Here is a 23,325-nt window from a genome sequence, read left to right as displayed (position 1 = left end):
TTAAAGGTCAAGAATGAAACAGAGAATAGTGTCAGCTTTTAGAAATGAAGAGGTCAACATATGTTTTGCAGTTCCGTGAATATCAGTTGGTGCAGGTTGAAGATTTCATATATAAAGATGACTTACTGGAGGAATTCATTTCCTCTTCAGACATACATTCAAAGACACACTAACAGTGAAGTTTAAACATCTTTCCTCGTCACCACTTGGAGTGGCTAAAATTTGTTTTTCAGTATTTGATACAAAGAGATAAAGGAACCCAGAGTTTATAAAACATTATATAACTAGTGAATTACACAATTTTCACCTCATCTAAAGAACAATGCGTCGACTGATCAGTTACCGAAATGGCTTTGCCCTGATTAAGTGGAGGTCATTTAATAACTGATTCATTTAAAATCAGGTAAAGAACACAAGTTAACTCATTGAATGGCGGGCACTGGCTGAGTGACCTCCTCCTGCTCTTATGTTCTTTACGTTATTATGAGTGTACCGTTACCAAGTAGCTGTTAAAATATCAATCTATGTTGGGCTGTCCCAACTCAGATAAATTTTACTGGTTTGAGGCATATGTTAACAAATAAAATTGAACCAGCTTATTTTGTTTTCTTAAATATCATATGACGAACTTATTCAAAGCAGAGAAGGAAAAGAAACATTTTTATCACGTCGTTAAATATTTGCTCTCCCACATCATGTCTTTCACTACATGACATAACACTTTTATCCCAACAATCAAGCTCATGTGTTTTATAGCAGAATGAGTGCAGAAATTCAATGAATGCTATTTTATGGGTACCTTTGTACTTTAACCCTTACAATTTTGTAACGGTACACACATAATAATGAAAATAACATAAGAAAAGAGTAGGAGGTGGTCACTCAGCCAGTGCTTGTCATTCAATGATCATGGTTGATCTGCCCCAGGTCCTGTATCCTCTTCTGTACCAGATCCCCAGAGGCCTCAATTCCCTGATCTTTCAAAAATGGACTACTTCCTCCTTAACTACCCCGAATGATCTAGTCTCAACAGCCTTCTGGGAAATTAATTTCAGAGATTCACCACTGTTTGCAAGAAGTTGTGGAAAGTTGGTCATTTAAAAATGAGGTGGGTAGGAACTTAGAACATAAAACAATGCAGCACAGGAACAGGCCCTTCAGCCCACCATGCGTGTGCCAATCTATTTCATGATAGACAACAGAGGGTAGTGGTGGTGTGTTTTTCCTGACTGGAGCTATGTGGCCAGTGTTTTGAAAGGATCAGCATTGGAACCTCTTGTTTTCATCCAAAGTACAAACACAGTGGTCTGATTAGCAAGTTTGCAGGCAACACAAAATTTGGTCAAGTTATGGATCATGAGGAAGGTTGTTAAAGGAAAAAACAGGACGGAGATCAGTTGGAAATTTGGCCAGTGAAATGGTAGATGGAGTTTATTCCGGATAAGTGCAAGGTGATGCATTTTGGGATGTCAAATGCAAAAGGAAAGCCGTAAATAGCAGGACTCTTACGTTGCTGTGCTTGGAGATCTTGAGGTGCAAGTCTATAACTCCCTGAAAGTGGCAACATTAGTAGTAAAGGCAGCATATGACATGCTTGCCTTTATAGGGTGGGGCATTCAGTATAAAAGTCAGGAAGTCATATTCGTAGAGTTATACAGCACAGAAAGAGGCCCTTCAGCCCCATTCGTCCATGCCAACTGTGTGGCCCAGTGAGCTAGTCCCATATCCTGGTGTTTGACCCATGGCCCTCTAAACCTCTCCTATCCATGTACTTATCTAGATGGCTTTTAAATGTTGCTAATGTGCCCACCTCAACCACTATTTCTGCAGCTCATTCCAAATACACACCATCCTTTGCATGAAGAAGCTGCCCCTGATGTCCCTTTTAAATTTCTTGCCTCTGATCTTAAACCAATGCCCTCTTGTTTTTAGCACCCCTTCCCTGGTGAAAAGACTGTGCTTTCACCCTGTCTATGCCCCTCATAATCTTATACACCTCTATCAGGTCACCCCTCAATCTCCTATGTTCCAGGGAATGTAGTTTACGCAACCTCTCCTTGTAACTCAGGCCCCAACATCTTAGTAAATCTTATCTGCACTCTTCCTAGTTTAATAACATCTTTCCTTTAACAGGGTGACCAAAACTATAAACAATACTCTAAATGCAGCCTCAATGTATAGTATAACTTCCCACCTCCTAAACTCAATGCCCTAACTCATGAAGGCCAGCGTGCCAAACGCCTTCTTCACCACCCTATCACCAAACTATGCACTCGCATTCCTAGGTTCCTCTGTTCCATTACACTCCCCAGGGCCCTACCATTCACTGTACAAGTCCTACCCTGGTTTGATCTCCCAAAATGCAATACCTCACATTTAACTGGATTGAAAACCATTTACCAATCCTGAGCCCTCATACTTCACTGATCAAGATCCTCCTCACAAGATAAGGGAGCAGAAGTAGGCCATTCGGCCCATCGAGTCTGCTCCAAGGAAAAGGGAAAAAAGAAAAAAATGAGAAATTGGGGGGGGGGGGGGCGCAGGTGAAAAAAAACTATTCTAACCCCAATTTCCAGCCTTATCCCCATATCCCTTGATACCCCGACTATTTAGATATCTCTCTCTCTCTTCCTTAAACTACTCCAATGATCGGGCATCCACTGCTGTACCTGGCAAGAAATTCCACAAATTCACCACCCTCTGGCTAAAGAAATTTCTCATCTGTTTTAAACCTGTACCCTCTAATTCTAAGATTGTGTCCTCTGGTCCTGGACTCACCCACCAAGGGAAACAGCCTAGCCACATCTACTCTGTCCAGTCCTTTCAACATTTTAAATGTCTCTATGAGGTCCTCTCTCATTCTTCTGTACTCCAGTGAGTACAGTCCAAGAGCCAGCAAATGCCCATCATACGTAAGCCCTTTCATTCCGGGAATCATCCTCGTAAATCTCCTCTGAACCCTCTCTAACATCAGCACATCTTTCCTAAGATATGGGGCCCAAAACTGTGCACAGTATTCCAAATGAGGCCTCACTAGTGCCCCGTAGAGCCTCATCAATACTTCCTTACTTTTATACACTACCTCTTGAAATGAATGCCAACATAGCATTCACTTTCTTTACCACCGATCCAACCTGGTGGTTAACCTTTAAGGTATCCTGCACGAGTACCCCCAAGTCCCTTTGTACTTCTGTACTTTTAATTTTCTCTCCTTCCAGATAATAATCTGCCCGTTTATTTCTGTTTCCAAAGTGTACAACTGCACACTTCTCAACATTGAATCTCATCTGCCATTTCCTTGCCCATTCTCCTAAACTATCTAGGTCTCTCTGCAACCTTCCTGTCTCCTCAATACTCTCTACTCCTCCACCTATCTTAGTGTCATCCACAAACTTAGCCACAAAACCATTTACTCCATCATCCAAATCGTTAATGTACAAGGTAAAAAGAAGCGGCCCCAACACCGACCCCTGCGGAACGCCACTAGTAACCGGTAGCCAACCAGAACAAGATCCTTTTATTCCCACCCTTTGCTTCCTGCCAACCAGCCAATGCTCCACCCATTCTGTTATCCTACCTGTAATTCCATGACCTCTCATCTTATTAATCAGTCTCTTATGTGGCACCTTGTCGAAGGCCTTTTGAAAGTCTAAATACACAACATCTACTGCCTCTCTCTTATCTACCCTACCTGTGATTTCTTCAAAAAACTCCAATAGGTTGGTCAGGCAGGATCTTCCCTTCACAAAACCATGTTGGCTAGGACCTATCTTGCCTTGCATCTCTAGGTATTCCATAACCCCATCCTTGAGGATCGATTCCAATAACTTTCCCACCACTGACGTCAGACTAATAGGTCGGTAATTTCCTTTATGCTGCCTCCCACCCTTCTTATACAGCAGAACTACATTTGCAACCCTCCAGTCCTCAGGAACCATGCCGGAGTCTATCGATTCCTGGAAAATTATCACCAGTGCCTCCGCTATCTCTAAAGCCACCTCCTTCAGAACCCGGGGATGCACCTCATCCAGTCCGGGAGACTTATCAGTCTTTAGCCCATTTAGTCTTCCTAGCACATTCTCTCTAGTAATCTTAACTGAACTCAGTTCCATTCCGTGAGACCCCTGACTAACCAGTATATTGCTGATGTCCTCCACAGTGAAGACCGATGCAAAATACTCACTTAGTTCTTCTGCCATCTCTTTATCATCCATCATAATCTCTCCCGCACCATTATCAATTGGTCCTATATCAACGCGCGTCTGTCTTTTACTCCTTATATATTTAAAAAAACTTAGTATCCTTTTGAATGTTATCTGCCAACTTCCTTTCATAATTCATCTTTTCTTTCCTAACGACCTTCTTAGTTTCTTTCTGCAGGTTTTTAAGTTACCCAGTCTTCTGTTTTCCCACTAATCTTTGCTTCCTTGTATGCCCTCCCTTTTGCTTTTATTTTAGCCTTCACCTCTCTCATTATCCACATTTGTGCCTTTTTTCCATTCAAAACCTTTTTTCTTGGAATGTATCTATCCTGCATTTTTCTTATTACTTGCAGAAATTCCTTCCATTTCTGCTCCGCCGTCCCTCCAGCTAGCTTACTCTTCCAATCAATTTGGGCCAACTCCTCCCTCATACACTGTAATTTCCTTTGTTCTACTGAAATATCGATACACCAGTTCTCAGCTCCTCCTTCTCAGATTTGAAACTGAACTCAATCATATTGTGATCACTTGTTCCCAATGGTTCCTTTACCTTTAGTTCCCTAATCACCTCCGGTTCATTACACAGCACCCAATCCAAAACAGCCGATCCCCTGGTGGGTTCATCAACAAGTTGCTCCAAAAAACCGTCCCGTAGACATTCCACAAACTCACTCTCCTGAGTTCTACTGCCTTGCTGGATTTCCCAGCCAACCTTCATGTTAAAATTCCCCATAATTATCTTCACATTGTCACTCTGGCATGCTTTTTCTATTTCAAACTGCAACTTATCGTCCACTTCCTGACTGCTATTAGGGGGTCTATATATAACTGCTACTATTGTCCTTTTACCCTTGCTATTTCTTAGCTCCACCCACAAGGATTCCACCTCTTCTGACCCAATGTCCTTCCTATTGATGTTATATCACTACTAACCGTCATGGCCACACCTCCCCCTCTGCCTACCCGCCTATCCTTCCTATACACTGTGTACCCCTGGACATTCAGTTCCCAATCACATCCGTCATAAAGCCATGACTCGGTGATTGCCACAATGTCATATTTATTAACCTGCAGTCGTGCCACTAGTTCATCTACTTTATTCCTAATGCTACGTGCATTTAAATATAGTAACATTTAGTCCAGTATCTGCTATTGATTTTGTTGTACTCCTATTGTTCAGCAAATTATCCTGACTTTTCACCTGCCTGTCCTTCTTACCATCCTCACTACACACTATCTTAGACATGTTTCTATATACCTCATCCTGTATACCAACATCCTGTATCCCAACATCCTGATTTGTTGTACTTCTATTGTTCAGCAAATTATCCTGACTTCTCACCTGCCTGTCCTTCTTGCCATCCTCACTACACACTGTCTTGGACTTGTTTCTACAAACTTCCTCCCTTACCCTAACATCTTGTATCTTAACATCCTAGTTTCCATCCCCCTCCTCTAATTTTTTATAACCTTCCACACTATCTACAACACCACCAATTTTAGTATTATCTACAAACTTACTAACCATGCCTTGTACATTCACATCCAAATAGTTTATATAAATTACAGACAAAGGTCCCAGAACTGTCCCTCATGGTACACCCCTAGACACAGGCCTCCAGTCTGAGAAACAACCCGGGACCATTACCCTCTGCTTCCTACCACTGAGCCAATTACGAATCCCATCTCCCCCTGGATCCCATGAGATCAAACCTTCCAGACTAGCCCGCCACAAGGGACCTTGTCAAAGGCCTTGCTAAAGTCCATATAGGCAACATTCACTGCCCTACCCTCATCTATCCTCTTGGTTACCTCCTCTAAGAACTCCATGAGATTTGTCATATGTGACTTCCCACACATTGTAGCTGTATAAAACTTAGGTTCGGCCACATTTGAAGTATTGTGTGCAGTCCTGGTCACCTCACCATTGGATTGATGTGGAGGCTTTGGAGAGGGTGCAGAGGAGGTTCATCAGTATTAGCTATAAAGGAGAGGTTGGGCAGACTTGGATTGTTCCCTCGAGCATCAAAGGCTTAAGGGCAGCCTCAGAAGTATATAAAATTATGAGAGGTGGGGACACCAGAGTCTTTTTCCCCAGGGTGGAAATGTCAAATACTAGAGGGCATAGGTTTAAAGTGGGGGGGGGGGGGGAGAAAGAGGGGGCTTGGGGAGGGAAAGGAGTTTAAAAGATATTTATGAAGCATTTCTATGTACACAGTGTGAGAGGTGCCTGGAACACACTGCAGGGGAAGAGGTGGATGCAGGCAGTGATTTAGACAGACATGAACAGACAGGAAACAGAGGAACCATGTGCAGGCAGAAGGGATGAGTTAGATTAGAATGCTGGTCAGTGCAGCCATTGTGAGCTAAAGGGCCTGTTCCTGCGCTGTACTGTTCTATGTTTTCTATATTCTAAGGTCCCACCCTCCTCAGTTAAATGACCACCCCCTAATCTTGTAGCTATGTGCCCTTGTTCTAGATTCTCCCACATCTACCCTGTCATTTCCCCAAGGATCTTATAAGTTCCAATAAGATCACAAACTTTTCATTCCACTGAACTCCAAAGAATATTGATCTAATTTCTTGAACCATTCGTTATTGGATAAGCCACTCAACCCCATTATTTACCTACTGAATCCACTGGACTGCCTCCATTGCCAGTCTATCCTTTCTTAAATAAGGGGACCAAAACTGTGCACAGTACTCCCCAGGTGTGGCCTCACCACTATTCTGTACAATTGTAACAATAATAGATTGGAGAAGCTAGGTCACTTTTCCCTGGAGTGGAGGAGTTTCATTAGATGATTGAGGTGTACAAAATTATGAGTATGGATAGGATAGATAGTCAGAGTCCTTTCGCCCAGGATGGAAATATCAATGTACAATTGCAATAAGACTTACTTATTCCTGTCATCAAATACAGTCATCATTCCATTTGTCCACCCTAAACATGAGCTTCGCCCACATACAGGCCCTCAGTGATTTGTGTACCAGCACAGCCCTATAACCTTGAACATCAACTCTACTCAATCTCTTACCACTTAACACTTTCTATTATGTTCAACACATTTCCACATTAGATTCTGTTTGCCATTTTCTTGCCCAGCTTATTCCTACCTTCTCTTTACATCCTCCCATGCTCAGAATCTCATTAATTCAGTCTCGTTAGCAAAGCTGGAAATATAGCATTTGGTCCCCACAGCCAGATTGTTGATTGTGGAATACGTGGGGCCAACTACTGCTCCCTGTGGTACCCCATGGTCAGACAACTGGAGAAGGATCAATTTATTCCAACTCTTTGCTTTCTGTCCAATAACTGATTATTTATGTCAGTGTATTACCCACAATTCTATGCACACTAACTCTGTTGGCCAACCACCTGTTAGGAATCTTAGCAAAATCCTTCTGAAAATCCAAATTTATCACATCCATTGGTTCCTCTTATTATACTAGTCACATCCCCAAAGAAGTCAAGCAGATGTGTGATCAAATTTTAAGATAGTTTATGGATAAGGATAAGGCCAGTTATTGGGTGAAAGTGCTAAATTGGGGGAAGGCAAATTACAACAGTATTAGGCAGGAACCGGGGAGAGTAGTTTGGGAGCAGCTGTTTGGGGGCAAATCCACATCTGACATGTGAGTATCTTTTAAAGTGACAAAGATGACTGATATGGGTAGGGCAGTGGACGTTGCCTACATGAACTTTAGTAAACAAGATACCTGGTAAGCTGGTCCAGAAGATTACAACGATGAGTTGGTAAATTGGATCCAAAATTTCTTGGTCATAGAAGACAGGGTGTAGTGGCAGAGATCTGTGACCAGTGGTGCTCCACAGGGATCAGCACTGGGACCTCTTGTTTGTAATATATAGAAATGATCCAAGTGAAAATGTAGGTGGTCTAATTAGTAAATATAAAGACAACACAAGAATTGCTGCAGTTATTGATAGTGAGTAAAGTTATCAAAGGATACAGCAGGATATAGACCAGTTGGAAATTTGGGCAGAAAAATGGCAGATGGAGTTTAATCTGGACAAGTGCAAAGTGATGCATTTTGGGAGGTCAAATGCAAAAGTTTACTGTAAATGGCAGGATCTTTAGGAGCATTGATGTACAGAAGAATCTTGGGTGGTAAGTTCATAGCTCCCTGAAAGTCACATATGTGGACAGGGTGGTAATGGCATGCAATTGGTTGGGATATTGAGTATAAAAGTTGGTAAATTATGCTGCAGCTAAATAAAACTGGAGATTCCACATTTGGAGTATTTTGTGCAGTTTTGGTTGCCCCACAACAGGAAGGTTTTGGAGAAGGTGCAGTAATCAGCATGTTGCCTGATTTGGAGTGCATTAGCTATAAGGAGAGATTTGACAATCTTGGGTAGGTTTCTCTGGAGCAGAGGCAGGAGGGGGCAGGTGGTGGGAAGAACAGTAGAGGTATTAAAAAATAATGCGAGGCATAGTTAGGGTCCTTTTCCTAGGATGGAAAATACTAGAGGGCTTAGCTTTGAGGTGAGAGTGGGAAAGTTTAATAGAGATGTGCAAGGCAAGTTTTTTTTTTAAAAAATAGAGTTCCTGGAGCACAATGCCAGGGGAGGTGAAAGCAGAGGCAATAGCAGTATTTAAGCAGCATTTAGACAGATACATGAACAGGCAGGGACTAGAAGGATAAGGACCGTGTGCAGGCAGATGGGATAAGTTAGACCGGCATCATGGTTGGTGCACACGTTGGGCCGAAGGACCCGTTCCTGTGTTTTTTTTTCATAAATCCATCTTAACTCTTCAATCCTATTATTCTTTTGAAGATTATTACATTATACATTGCAGAATTTTCCCCATCACTGTCTGCATTTCCCAGATTTTCCTCTCTTTCTTAACTAAATGTGTGAAACTTAATCCAGAAAACTATATTATATTGCTCTGGACACCTTACGTTACTTTAGGAGAAATTTTGCTCACCCAGTGCTTTGGTTTTCTTCTTTTCAGGTGGTTTTTTCTGATCTTTGTTGTTGGGAACATCTCCATTCTCTTTCACATGAACCTCAGCCTTCACCACTTTTTCGATCTCTTCATTCATCTCCCCACATTCTATCTCTCGCACACCATTTCTCAGAGGCTCATTGTTGGCACATTTTTCTAGCTCTTCCATTTCAGGAGATTCTTCAGGCTGCACAGAAGAACTGTGGTCAGCCAGATTGCAGCAATACGTGTTCAGAATGTCTTCCAGCTGTCTGCTGAGCTCATCTGAGACATCAGATGTTGAAGGCTCAGGCTGGAGGCTATTCATGCTATCTGCAGTTGAAGTCTCCTGGACAACTAATGATTCCTCATTGCTATTTCCTGTTGTTGATTGTTTTAGAATTTCTTCACAGGCTTTTACATTATCATGGTTTTCAACAAGCCCATTCTGACCACCAGATTTTTCGATCATTTGACAAGTGGTTTCAAGTCCAGCAGATTCAACAACTCTCAGATTATCCTCTCCTCCAAAAGGTTCTGCTCCTTCTGCGGCTGTGACACCAACTAGTGTAGCCTCAAGACCATCAGCAGGTGGGCTGAACTTACTTTCAGAATCTTGATTTTTCATGGTTTATATTTTACTTTATGGAAACCTGCACAGAAACAATAGGAGTTATCTTACAGATTTTAATTAGTTTCTAAAATTACAATCATAAGCTACAAAATTCAGATACTCCAGTTAGCTACATAACCCAAGTGCTTAGAAACACCATTTGGCAAAATCAATAATCTGGATAACCTTACTATTATTTCCTAAGTTACCCTATATTAATTGTCAAATTTCTTGAAATGATATTAAACACAGAATGTAACTGATCAATTCAGATAACAATAGTTGCCCGGCATCTCAACAGAATAAGTACACTTTAACAACTTGCAACTTATGGCTCCTATTACTTTCCACTTTGGAAATGTTCAAAATGAGTTTAATTTTTAAAAAGCAGGTAAAGTGGAAGAGAGGCTGGGAAAGCTTTGGTAGTAAGGCAATTGGAAGAAAGGATTCTGGTTCTCTGGGTGAAGCTACAAAAAAAAAGACAAACAATATTTTTTCTATATAATAGTATCAAGGAAAAATGGGACAGCCATTTTAAGGATTAAAATGAAGGGAAACTGCATTACCAAGAGGTTTGCGAATCTTTGGAAATCATCTACCCGAAGGCTGTTAATGCTCAATCATCAAGTACATTCAACATTGAGATTGACAGAATTTTCAGTATAAAAATAAAGAGGTTTATGGAAGCGGCAGGAAAGTGAACTTGATGTGATCTTATTCAAAGGCAAACCAGGCTAGAGGGTAATTTTAATACTCTGTTACTTATTTCTCTTATTTATATTGTAATCTCCTCTCGAAGTTAAAGTGGAAACTTGAATAATGCAGTGAAACAGCCCATCCAGATGAAGCAGAGGTTCATTTGTACTTCTTCCAGTGTTCTACATTTGGTGCTCACAACACTAAACTAAACTAAATAAAATGGAAGTATTAGCAAAAATAACCTAAAGGGAAAACAAAACTTGCCAGGGTTTAAGAGTCAAAGATGTTGAGAAATGTATTTTTTAATTACACCAACTGGAGTAAAACAAATACCCCAGTTTGTCAAACAAAATAGTTTACCGGTGAGCCTTACACCTGTGGTGGGTAAGCTGTTAGAAAGGATTCTAAGGGATAGGATCTATGAACACCTGGAGAATCATGGACTGATTAGGGACAGTCAGCATGGCTTTGTGAAGGGAAGATCTTGCCTCACAAGCCTGATAGAGTTCTTCGAGGAGGTGACGAGGAAGGTTGATGAGGGTAGTGCGGTGGATGTGGTCTATATGGATTTTAGTAAGGCATCTGATAAGGTTCCTCACGGTAGGCTTCTTCAGAAGTTCAGAGGCCAAGGGATTCAGGGAAGCTTGGCTGTGTGGATTAGGAATTGGCTTGCATGTAGAAAGCAGAGGGTTGTGGTGGAAGGAGTGCCCTCAGATTGGAGGGCAGTGACTAGTGGTGTCCTGCAGGGATCGGTTCTGGGACCTCTACTTTTTGTGATATTTATAGATGACTTAGATGAGGGGGTGGAAGGCTGGGTTAGTAACTTTGCGGACAACACTATCCACAACACCGCCGATCTTAGTGTGGAGGGCTGTCAGAACTTACAGAGGGATATTGATAGGATGCAGAGCTGGGCTGACAAGTGGCAGATGGAGTTCAATCCGGAGAAGTGCGAGGTGGTACACTTTGGAAGGACAAACTCCAGGGCAGAGTACAGGGTAAGGTACTTGGCAGTGTAGAGGAGCAGAGGGATCTGGGGGTTCATATTCACAGTTCATTGAAAGTTGCCTCACAGGTGGATAGAGCAGTTAAGAAGGCCTATGGGATGTTAGCTTTCATAAGTCGTGGGATTGAGTTTAAGAGCCGCGAAATGATGATGCAGCTTTACAAAACTCTAGTTAGACCACACTTAGAGTACTGTGTTCAGTTTCGGTCGCCGCATCATAGGAAGGATGTGGAGGCATTGGAGAGGGTGCAGAGGAGATCTACCAGGATGCTGCCTGGATTAGAGTGTATGGAATATGAGGAGAGGCTTAAGGTGCTAGGGCTTTATTAACTGGAAAGGAGGATGAGAGGAGACATGATAGAGGTATATAAAGTATTGAGAGGAATAGATAGAGTAGACAGCCAGTGCCTCCTTCCCGGGGCACCAATGCTCAAGACGAGAGGGCATGGCTTTAAGGTTATGGGTGGGAGGTTCAGGGGAGATGTCAGGGGGAGGTTTTTCACCCAGAGAGTGGTTGGTGCATGGAATGCACTGCCTGGGGTGGTGGTGGAGGCAGATACATTGGACAGGTTCAAGAGTTTGTTGGATAGGCATATGGAGGAATGAGAGATAGAGGGATATGCGGGAGGAAAAGGTTAGATAGTGTGAGGGTGGTTTGATGGACGGCACAACATGGTGGGCCAAAGGGCCTGTTTTGTGCTGTATGGTTCTATGGTTTAACAGGTACCCTTAGGTATCATTTACCATTGGCAAAAAAAATCTTCCAAATGCAACAAAGAAAAATTATTTTAAGCATCCAAGATACCCATATCGGCAACACAAAAGCAGAATGAAATAGCAGAATCCTTCAAAATAGTTCTTCTCCACTGATACTAGATGCAGAGACCAAATAACAGCAAATTTTAAATTTGATGACTATGTCTTAGTAGATTGATTCCTGGGAGGACGAGAATTATCCAATGAAGATGGATTAATTAAGATTGGTCTATATTCACTGCAGTTTAGAAAACATGAGGCAATCTCACTGAGACGTACAAGGTTCTAAGACTGACATCAACATTCCCTACCAAAAGTAACTTCCTAGTACGACACTGACTAACCTTAGAAGGGCACAGTGGCCATACTAGGGCTGTGGAAGGTGGCAAGTAATGTTGTCCCTCCCCATCAACCTTTTGCAGTTAATGTCCATTTTATTTTTTAAAAAATAACCACACTCTTTGTGGAGAGAAGTCCTACCTTACTCCTAACATCTTCCATTGTATTATGGAGTACCACTATCATGCTAAATGGAAACAATTTGAAATAGATCAGAACAACAAACTGGTTACCCACCAGGTGCTGTGGGCCATTGACAACGGCAGCACTATATTGTACCAAAATGTGAAACATCATGACCCCACATACATTGTACTCTGCCATTGACAACACACCAGAGAAGCAACCCTGGTTCAATGAAAATTGGAAAAGGGCATGCTGAAAGAAGCACCACCAGACATACTTAATATTGATGTGCCAACCTGGCAAAGCTACAACACAGGACTGATTCATAAAGTTGCTGCTTCAAAGACTGAGAGCCCATTAGATGATTAAGCCCCAAGATAGGGATCTTCCAGCTAGGAGCTGAGGGCCCATCGCAGACTAAGTGCAAGTAAACAGGGTGAGATAGAACATAGAACAGTACAGCACAGGAGCAGGCCCATGACGCTAATCTAAACTAATCACATATGCCTGCATGTGGTCTGTATCTCTCTACTTCCTGCCTGTTCGTGTGTGTGTCTAAATGTCTCTTAAACGTAACTCTCACACGTGCTGCTATCACCTCCCCATGTACCTAGATCATTTTAGACACCTACCACTCTGTGTAAAAAAAAACAACTTGCCTTGCAGGTCTCCTTTCAACTTTCCCCCTTTCATCTTAAAGCTATGCCCTATGGTATTTGACATTTTTACCCTGGGAAAAAAAACTACCTACCCTATCTATAACTCTCATAATTTTATAAACTATCAGGTCACTCCTCAGCCTCCAATACGCCAGCAAAACCAATCCAAGTTTGTCCAACTTCTCCGTATAGCTAATACACTCCAATCCAGGCAATATCCTAGTAAACCTCTTCTGCACCCTCCCCAAAGCCTTTACATCCTTCCTATATTATGGCAACCAGAACTGCACACACCACTTCAAACGTAGCCTAAACTTTCATACAGCAGGAATATGACTTCCCAACTTTTACTTTCAAAGCCCCGACTGATGAAGGCAAGCGTGCCATACATGTTTTACCACCCTATTCACTTGTATGGCCACTTTCAGGGAGCTGTGGAATTGCACCCCAAGATCCCTCTGTACATCAATGCTCTTTTTGTATCTGAAAAGATGCTGAAGATAAATTCAATCTTTATCCTATCATTTTAGGAAACCCATGTCAAGAGTGAGGAACATGCCTGCCTCTCAGATAAATGGCTATGAGCACGCAGCAACACTTAAAACCAAAAATACAGTCTGGAAATTAAGATAGAATGAGGTCCGGCAATGCAAAACCACTGACCACTGAAAAGAGACACACTGGTATGACATCAGAGATACAAACTCAGAGCGTGGATTGGCTCTGAGGACTGTGATGTTATAGCCATAACGGAAACACAACTGAGAGAAGGGCAGGACTGGCAGCTCAATGTTCCAGGATACAGATGCTACAGGTAAGCAAGGAGGATGTGTTACCTTTTTGATAAGGATGGACATAATCAGCAGTGCTTAGTGATGACATTCTTGGGGGATTGTCCAGTGAGGCCATATGAGTAGAACTTAGAAACAAGAAGCGGAGGGTCGCTCTAGTGGGGCTGTATTATAGACCCCTCCCCCTCACAGTTGTCAGAGAGAACTTGAGGAGCAGGTGTGTAGAGAAATTGCTCAGTTGTAAGAATAATAGGGTCGAATAATTGGGAGATTTTAATTTCCCCGATATTGACTGCAGCATGCGGTATGAGCAGCCAGCAGAAGTGGTTGAGGCAGGTACAATATTGTACTAGAGGCTGGAAAAGAAATTGCAGAACCCCTGACTGAGATATTTGCATCATTGTTAGCCACAGGTGAGGTCTGGAAGACTGAATGGTAGTAAATATTGTGCCTTTATTTAAGGACTGCAAAGAAAAACCTGTGATTTATAGACCAGTAAGCCCAATGTCTGCGGCAGGTAAGTTACTGGAGAGTATTCTGAGGGATGATATACATACAGAAAGACAGGCGTTAATTAGGGGTAGTAAGCATGGCTTTGTGTATGAGAGATCATGTCTTACAAACTTGATTTGAGTTTTTTGATGAAGTGACAAAGTCAATGGAGCTCTATATGGACTTCAGTAAGGCCTTTGATAAGGTTCCATATGGTAGGCTGCTCTGGAAGGTTAAATCGCAGAGTCCCGGGAGAGCTGGCTCATTGATTACACAATTGGCTTGATGGTAGGAAGCAGAGGGTGATAGTGGAAGGTTGGTGCTGGACCCCATTGTTGTTTGTCATCTAAATCAAAGACTTGGATGAGAATGTACAAGGCATGGTTAGCAAGATTGCAGAGGACACTAAAGTAGGTGATATTGTTGACAGTGAAGAAGGTGATCAAAAATTACATGGGGATTTTGATCAGCTGGGTAAGTGGGTCGAGGAATGATAAATGGAGTTTAATTTAGATATATGCAAGGTGATTTTGGTAAGTCAAATCAAGGTAGGACTTTCACAGTAAATGGTAGGGCCCTGGGGAGTGTTGTAGAACAGAGGAACCTTGGAGTATAGCTGCATCGTTCCCTTAAAGTGGAGTTAAAGGTAGATAGGGCAGTGAAGGTGGCTTTTGGCATGCTGCCCTTCATCATTTAGGGCATTGAACATAGAAGTTGGAGGCTATGTTGAGATTGTAGAAGACATTGGTGAGGCCACACTCGGAGTATTGCATTCAGTTTTGGTCACCCCTGTTATAGGAAGGAGGTATTAAACTGGAAAGATGCAAAAATGATTTACAAGTATTCGAGGGACTGAGTTATAGGGAGAGGTTGGACAGACTGGGCCTTTACTCTTTGGAGCGTAGGAGATGGAGGAATCATCCCGGAGGTATGCAAAATCATGAGGGACATAGATAGGGTGAGCGGTCTTTTTTCAAAGGTTGGGGAACAGAAAAGTAGAGGATATAGTTTTAAGGTTAGAGGTGAAAGGTTTAATAAGAACCTGGAGGGGCAACATTTTTTTTAAAAAACACATTGGGTGGTAGATATATGGAACCAGCTGATGGAGGAAGTGGGTGAGGCAGGTACATTAAATACATTTAAGTATGTGGACACATACATGGATGACAAGAGTTAAGAGAGATATGGGTCAAGTGCTGGGAAATGGGATTAGCTTGAACATACATTTTGGTTGGTATGGACGGAAGGGCCTTTTTCTGTGCTGTACAACTGTGACTCTATATGACGATAATAAACCAATTCCAATTACCGCTGACCTACCACCTGATCCTTTATTCATTTTTGCCAGACAACTCCAGCCAACTCTGTCCTCAGACCATAATAATTAAATTCAGGACTGTAGTTTCAAACACAAGCTTCCCACTCTCAAATTGAATTTGAAGTTTTCCATGCAATGATCACTTTTTTCCAAGCAAATCCTTTACTCTGACATACTTAATTAATCCTGGTATTGCACAATGCAAATCAGACTAGGTCAGATGGGCATTTTGGTGGGCAGAAACCAGTTGGGCCAAAGGGCCCGTTTCCATGCTGTACAACTCTACATAGCCCTCAATGGCTGCTATACTGTAGGACAGAGTATAAATCAAGGAATAATGGGGGTTTGTAGGAAAGGTACTACAATAATCATGGCATAGGTTGGACACAATCACATTGGCAAGGGTAACCTTGTACATGTGTACATGGGGGGGTGGGGGGGGCGCTTCTTAGTGCAATTCATTCGGGAACCAACCAGGAAGCAGGCTAATTTAGATCTTGTATTGTGCAATACCAGGATTAAACTCTATTTGCCATTCCTCAGCACACAACCCTATCATTCTTGCAATTTTCTGCAATCTCCCTGCATATTTGTTCCTCTAATTCCCATTGACTACGAGAGGACCTATAGTACAATCCCAACAAGGTGATCATCCTTTATTTCTCAGCTCCATTCATAAAGCCTCACTGGATGATCCCTCAGTAATTTCATCTCAGACTACTGCCGTGATGTTCACCTTAATAAGAAATGCAACCCCCCACCTCTATCCTGCCTATAGCGCCTGTACCCTGGGACAGTAACTGCCAGTCCTGTCCCTTCCTTACCCACATTTCTGTAATGACTGTAGTATCCCAGTCCAATGTAGCTATCTGTGCCCAGAGTTCATCTGCCTTACCTATCAAACCTCTTGCATTGAAATAAATGCAATTTAATCCAACAGTCTTTCCTCACTCCCTGCCATGCTGTTACCTGCCTCATCTACTGACCTTACTGTCAATGAATTCTGCCTCAACTTCCAGCCTCCTATGTGCCTTACTTCTGCTTTGGATCCCACAACCCTGCCAATCTAGTTTAAACCCTGTTTGTGGCACTAGTAGTAATCCTGAGGGGCACAGATAGGGCGAGCAGTCTTTTTTCCAGGATCGGGGAACAGAAAAGTAAACCTTTGAAGTCCTACTTCTTAACACCCTAATGCAACCTCCTTTCTATTTATATCCATGGTACAGATATGGACTATGATTACGAGATTTAACTGAATTATGAAGATCCTCTGTGAGTAAATAGGAAAGGACTATATCACTGAGTTGACAGGCAAAAAGAAAGGATAGATTTAAAGATGTATAGATTGGTAGGAGGTTTAGAGAGAAAAGGAAAAATAAGGGTGCTAGGGGTCCAGAACTCACTGGCAGAAAGAGTAGTCGAAGCAAAAACCCTCACCACATATAAACAGCAAGTGTACGTATACTTGAAGGGCCACGACCAACAGGCTTTAATTCCAGAGCTGGAAAGTGGGATTAAGTCATTTTAAATTCCCACAGCCATGATGGGCCAAATTCTCCCACGCTGTAATTTTTCTTCGACCCCGTACACAACCAGTGTAAACGGAACTGGGAGCAGCTATCCAATGATAACCGGTGGAGACTGAAGGAAGTTTCACTCGATTATCACTGGGAATATTTATACAGGACTTTACCCGATAAGATGAAAATGGTCGGAAACCAGGAAAGTAAATGAGAGGGGAAAGGACGGAGCGGATAAATTCACAATTCCTTAACGGTGCTGAAAGATGCAAAGAAAATCCGATCCACACCGGGAGAAGACGGCGTTGAACAACTTTTGGACAAGAAGGTGGAAGCGGCTCAGGCCTGAAGCCCGAGACCGTCCACAGCCCGTCCTCCGGTAACCACCTCGCCCCAGGGCCCTCGGTGACCGACGCTGACGCCGAGCAACAGCGCAAAGGCCCTCCCCAGCCCCTCCCAACCCCAGCCCCCGGGGCCGGGGCCGGGGCCGGGGCCGGGGCCGGGGCCGGCCCTCACTCCCCCCCCCCCTCCAGGGCCCGGCCCTCACTCCCCCCCCCCCTCCAGGGCCCGGCCCTCACTCCCCCCCCCCCCTCCAGGGCCCGGCCCTCACTCCCCCCCCCCCTCCAGGGCCCGGCCCTCACTCCCCCCCACCACCTCCCCCACAACCCCGGGGCCCGGCCCGGCCCGGCCCGGCCCGACCCTCACTCCCTCCCCCGCTCCGGGCCCGGACTTTCCTCCTCCCCCCGGCTCCCGGCTCCCCGCTCCCCGGACCCCGGGCCCCGCTCCCGGCCTCACCGGTTATTTTTATTCCGCACCAGAATTTCCCCCACAGTTAGGACCGGAAGTGATTCCACGTCATTGCGCAGACTCCTTTATATTAACCAATCAGGGCGCACGGTGCTGCCAATTCACAATCGCACTCACGGCGGAGGGGGGAGGGGACCGGGGGGGGGGGGGAGGAGGGGGAGGAGGAGGGGGGAGGGGGAGGAGGAGGAGGGGGGAGGAGGAGGAGGGGGGAGGGGGAGGAGGAGGAGGAGGAGGGGGGGAGGGGGAGGAGGGAGGGGGGGAGGGGGGGAGGGGGAGGAGGAGGAGGAGGAGGAGGGAGGGGGGAGGGGGAGGAGGAGGAGGAGGAGGAGGAGGGAGGGGGGGAGGGGGGGGAGGAGGAGGAGGAGGGAGGGGGGAGGGGGAGGAGGAGGAGGGAGGGGGGGAGGGGGAGGAGGAGGAGGGAGGGGGGGAGGGGGAGGAGGAGGAGGGAGGGGGGGAGGAGGAGGAGGGAGGGGGGGAGGGGGAGGAGGGAGGGGGGGAGGGGGAGGAGGGAGGGGGGGAGGGGGAGGAGGGAAGGGGTAGGGGGAGGAGGGTGGGGGTAGGGGAGGGGGTAGGGGGAGGAGGGAAGGGGTAGGGGGAGGAGGGAGGGGGGGAGGGGGAGGGAGGGGGGGGGGAGGAGGGAGGAGGGAGGGGGGAGGGGGAGGAGGAGGGAGGGGGAGGAGGAGGGAGGGGGGGAGGGGGAGGAGGAGGGAGGGGGGGAGGGGGAGGAGGAGGGAGGGGGGAGGGGGGGAGGGGGAGGAGGAGGGAGGGGGGGAGGGGGAGGAGGAGGGAGGGGGGAGGGGGAGGAGGAGGGGGGGAGAGGAGAAGGGAGGGGGGAGGGGAGGAAGAGAAGGGAGGGGGGAGGGGAAGAGAAGGGAGGGGAGGAAGAGAGGGGAGGGGAGGAAGAGAGGGGAGGAGGAGGGAGGGGGGAGAGGAGGAGGGGGGAGGGGAGAGGAGGAGGGGGGGAGGAAGGGAGGGGAGGGGAGGGGTGGGAGGAGGGGGGGGAGGGGGAGGTGGGAGGAGGAGGGGGGGGAGGGGGAGGGGGGGAGGAGGGGGGGAGGGGGGAGGGGGAGGGAGGAGGAGGGGGGGGAGGGGGAGGGAGGAGGAGGGGGGGGAGGGGGAGGGAGGGGGAGGGGGGGGAGGAGGGGGGGGGAGGGGGAGGGAGGGGGAGGGGGGGAGGAGGGGGGGGGAGGGGGGGGGAGGAGGGGGGGGGAGGAGGGGGGGGGAGGAGGGGGGGGGAGGAGGGGGGGGAGGGGGAGGGGGGGAGGAGGGGGGAGGGGGAGGGGGGGAGGAGGGGGGGAGGGGGAGGGGGGGAGGAGGGGGGGAGGGGGAGGAGGGGAGGAGGAGGGGGAGGAGGAGGAGGGGGGGAAGGAGGAGGGGGGAGGAGGAGGGAGGAGGGGGGAGGAGGAGGAGGAGGGAGGGGCTGCTGTCCAGAAACGTTCATTCTTCACCGAGACTGGCGGCCCGACCGGGAACGTCGGTACCTGGTGCCGTCTGCACGTGATTCAGTAACAGTGGGATGGGGGCGTATCATCAACACCCCTCCCCCCTCCCCTCCCCCTCCCCTTCCCCTCCCCCCCTCCACCCCTCCCCTCCCCCTTCCCTTCCCCTCCCCCTCCACCCTCCCCCCTCCACCCCTCCCCCTCCCCCTAGAGGGTTCGGGGATAGAGGGGGGGTTGGGGGATAGAGGGGAGGGAGGGGGATAGGGGGACAGGTAACCAGAAGTTAGAGAAATCGACGTTGATGCTGTCAGGTTGGAGGCTTCCATGGCAGAATATGAGGTGTTATTCCTCCAACCTGCGTCTGACCTCAGCGCGACAGAGGTTTAGAGGGATATGGGCCAAACACGGGCAAATGGGAGTAGCTTGGATTGGCTCTTGATGTTCTGGAGTTTAGGTGTTTCAAAAGGGATAGGGTAGGAGTTAAAAGAGGGGAGGGGTGGCATTGCTAATCAGGGATGGTGTCACAGCGGCAGAAAGGAAGGACGTCGTGGAGGGATCATCTACTTGGGCATTGTGGGCGGAAGTCAGAAACAGGAAGGGAGCAATCACTCGATTTGGAGTATTCTATAGGCCCCCCAATAGCAACCGGGACACTGAGGAGCAGGTAAGTAGGTGGATTTCGGAAAGGTGCAAAAATAACACGGTTGTGGCCATGGGTGACTTCAACTTCCCTAATATTGATTGGCACCTCCTGAGCGCAAAAAGTTTAGATGGGGCAGAATTTGTTATGTGTGTCCAGGAAGGATTCCTGATACAGTATATGGACAGGCCAACTAGAGGAGAGGCCATACTGGATCTAGTAATATGCAATGAACCTGGTCAGGTGACAGACCTCTTGGTGGGCGAGGGTTTTGGAGATAGTGACCACAACTCCCTGATCTTTAGCATAGCCATGGGCAAGGATAGGAGCAGACGATATGGGAAAGACTATATGGACGATACTGGGAGAGGGCTAATTACAATGTTATTAGGCAGAACTTGGGAGTGTAAATTGGGAACAGATGTTCTCGGGGAAATGCACAGCAGAAATGTGGAGGTTGTTTAGGGACTATTTACATGGGGTTCTGGATAGAACATAGAACACTACAGTACAGGCCCTTTGGCCCACAATTGTGTGCTAACATTTTATCCTGCTCTAAGATCTATCTAACCCTTCCCTCCCACATATCACCCTATTTTTCTATCATTTATGTGTCTATCTAAGAGTCTCTTATTGTCCCTAATATATCTGCCCCCACAACCTCTGCCGGCAGTGCGTTCCACGCACCCACCACTCTCTGTGTAAAAAAAAACTTACCCCTGACATCCTCCTTATACCTTCCCCCAATCACCTTAAAATTATGACCCCTCATGTTAGCCATTGTCGCCCTGGGAAAAAGTCTCTGACTGTCCACTCAATCTATGCCTCTTATCATCTTGTACACCTCTATCAAATCACCTCACATCCTCCTTCTCTCCAAAGGGAAAAGCCCTAGCTCACTCAACCTATCCTCATAAGACATGCTCTCCAATCCAGGCAACATCCTGGTAAATCTCCTCTCTAAAGCTTCCACATCCTTTCTATAATGAGGCAAGCAGAACTGAATGTGATATTCTAAGTGTGGTCTGACCAGAGCTCCATAGAGTTGCAACACCACCTTGTGGCTCTTGAACTCAATACCCCGACTAATGAAAGCCAACACTCCATACGCCTCCTTAACAACCCTATCGACCTGTGCGGCAACCTTGAGGGATCTATGGACGTGGACCCCAAGATCCCTCTGTTCCTCCACACTGCTAAGAGTCCTGCCAGTAACCTTGTATTCTGCCTTCGAATTCGATCTCCCTGAAGTGTATCACTTCACACTTTTCCGGGTTCAACTCCATCTGCCACTTCTCTGTCTTCTATGGGCAAGCCAATTCTGAATCCACACAGCCAAGTTTCCCTGGATCCCATGCTTCCTCACTTTCTGAATAAGCCTTCCATGAGAAACCTTATCAAATGCCTTACTAAAATCCATGTACACCACATCCACTGCTCTACCTTCATCAATGTACCTTGTCACATCCTCCAAGAATTCAATCAGGCTCGTGAGGCACAACCTGCCCCACACGAAGCCATGCTGACTGTCCCTAATCAGCCTATGCTTCTCTAAATGCCCGTAAATCCTGTCTCCAAGAACGTTCTCCAGTAATTTGCCCACCACTGAAGTAAGACTCACTGGTCTGTAATTCCCAGGGTTATCCCTACTTCCTTTCTTAAACAAAGGAACAACATTTGCCACCCTCCAATCATCTGGCACTACTCCTGTGGCCAGTGAGGATGCAAAGATCGTCGCCAAAGGCACAGCAATCTCTTCCCTCGCTTCCCATAATAACCTTGGATATATCCCGTCCAGCCCTGGTGACTTATCTATCCTAATGTTTTTCAATAGTTCTAACACATTGTCTTTCCTCACATCGACATGCCCTAGCATATTGGTCTGTCGTACGTCATCCTCACAAACGTCAAGGTCTCTTTTTCTGGTGAATACCAAAGCGAAGTATTCATTAAGGACCTCCCCTACCTCTTCCAACTCCAGGCTCATGTTTCCTCTTTTATCCCTGATTGGTCCTACCTTCACTCTAGTCATCCTCTTATTCTTCACATACCTGTAGAACGCCTTGGGGTTTTCCTTGATCCTACTCGCCAAGGCCTTCTCATGCCCCCTTCTAGCTCTCCTAAGTCCATTCTTAAGCTCCCTCCTGGCTACCTTGTAACTCTCCAGAGCCCTTACGTTTGTCCCACTGAGATAGGAAAAGGATGGTCAGGTGAAGGAACCATGGTTGACAAGCGAGGCGGAACATTTGGTCAGGAGGTAAAAGGAAGCAAAGTTAAGGTTTAGGAAGCAAAAATCAGACAGGGCTCTTGAGAGTTATAAGGTATCCAGGAAGGAACTTAAGAAGGGACTTGGTAGAGCTAGAAGGGGGCATGAGAAGGCCTTGGTGAGTAGGATTAAGGAAAACCCCAAGGTGTTCTACACATACGTGAACAACAGGAGGATGACTAGAGTGAGGGTAGGACCACTCAGAGATAAAGGGAGAAATGTGCCTGGAGGTAGGGGAGGTCCTCAATGAATACTTTGCTTCAGTGTTCACTGGGGAGAGAGACTTTGACAAATGTGAGGTCAGCGTAGAACAAGCTAATGTACTGGAGCATGTTGAGGTTAAGAAAGAGGTAGTGTTGGAGCTTCTGAAAAACGTTAGGATAGATAAGTCTCTGGGACTGGATGGGATATACCCCAGGTTACTACAGGAAGCGAGGGAAGAGATTGCTGGGGCATTGACGATGGTATTTGCATCCTCCCTGGCCACAGGAGTGGTACCAGAGGATTGGAGGATGGCTAATGTTGTTCCCTTGTTCAAGAAAGGTAACAGGGATAATCCTGGGAATTATAGACCAGTGATTCTTCCATCAGTGGGTATGCAAACTATTAGAGAGGATTCTTAGGGACAGGATTTATGAGCATTTGGAGAAGCATGGTCTTACTAGGGATAGTCAGCATGGCTTTGTGAGGGACAGGT

The 23,325-nt window shown here is 46.1% G+C and overlaps 1 protein-coding gene across 3 annotated transcripts in view; it reads right to left on the bottom strand.

Moving 5' to 3' along the window:
• Positions 1-18,355, bottom strand: part of LOC127581647 (alpha-taxilin-like) — a 66,208-nt gene extending 47,853 nt beyond the window's left edge. Inside the window, exons 1-2 of one of the 3 annotated variants that reach the window (XM_052036208.1) lie at positions 18,272-18,355; positions 9,158-9,810 (exon numbers count right to left, since the gene is read on the bottom strand). In XM_052036208.1, the coding sequence (XP_051892168.1) occupies positions 9,158-9,785 (628 nt within the window). In that variant the 5' untranslated portion in view covers positions 9,786-9,810; positions 18,272-18,355. Of the gene's footprint in view, positions 1-9,157; positions 9,811-17,393; positions 17,876-18,271 lie in introns of those variants that run through there. The other 2 variants (XM_052036211.1, XM_052036210.1) reach the window with 2 other exon arrangements.
• Positions 18,356-23,325: the final 4,970 nt, after the last annotated feature.

The sequence above is a fragment of the Pristis pectinata genome, chromosome 22, assembly GCF_009764475.1.
Source record: "Pristis pectinata isolate sPriPec2 chromosome 22, sPriPec2.1.pri, whole genome shotgun sequence".
Classification (NCBI taxonomy): domain Eukaryota; kingdom Metazoa; phylum Chordata; class Chondrichthyes; order Rhinopristiformes; family Pristidae; genus Pristis; species Pristis pectinata.
This window is presented reverse-complemented; position numbering and strand designations above follow the sequence as displayed.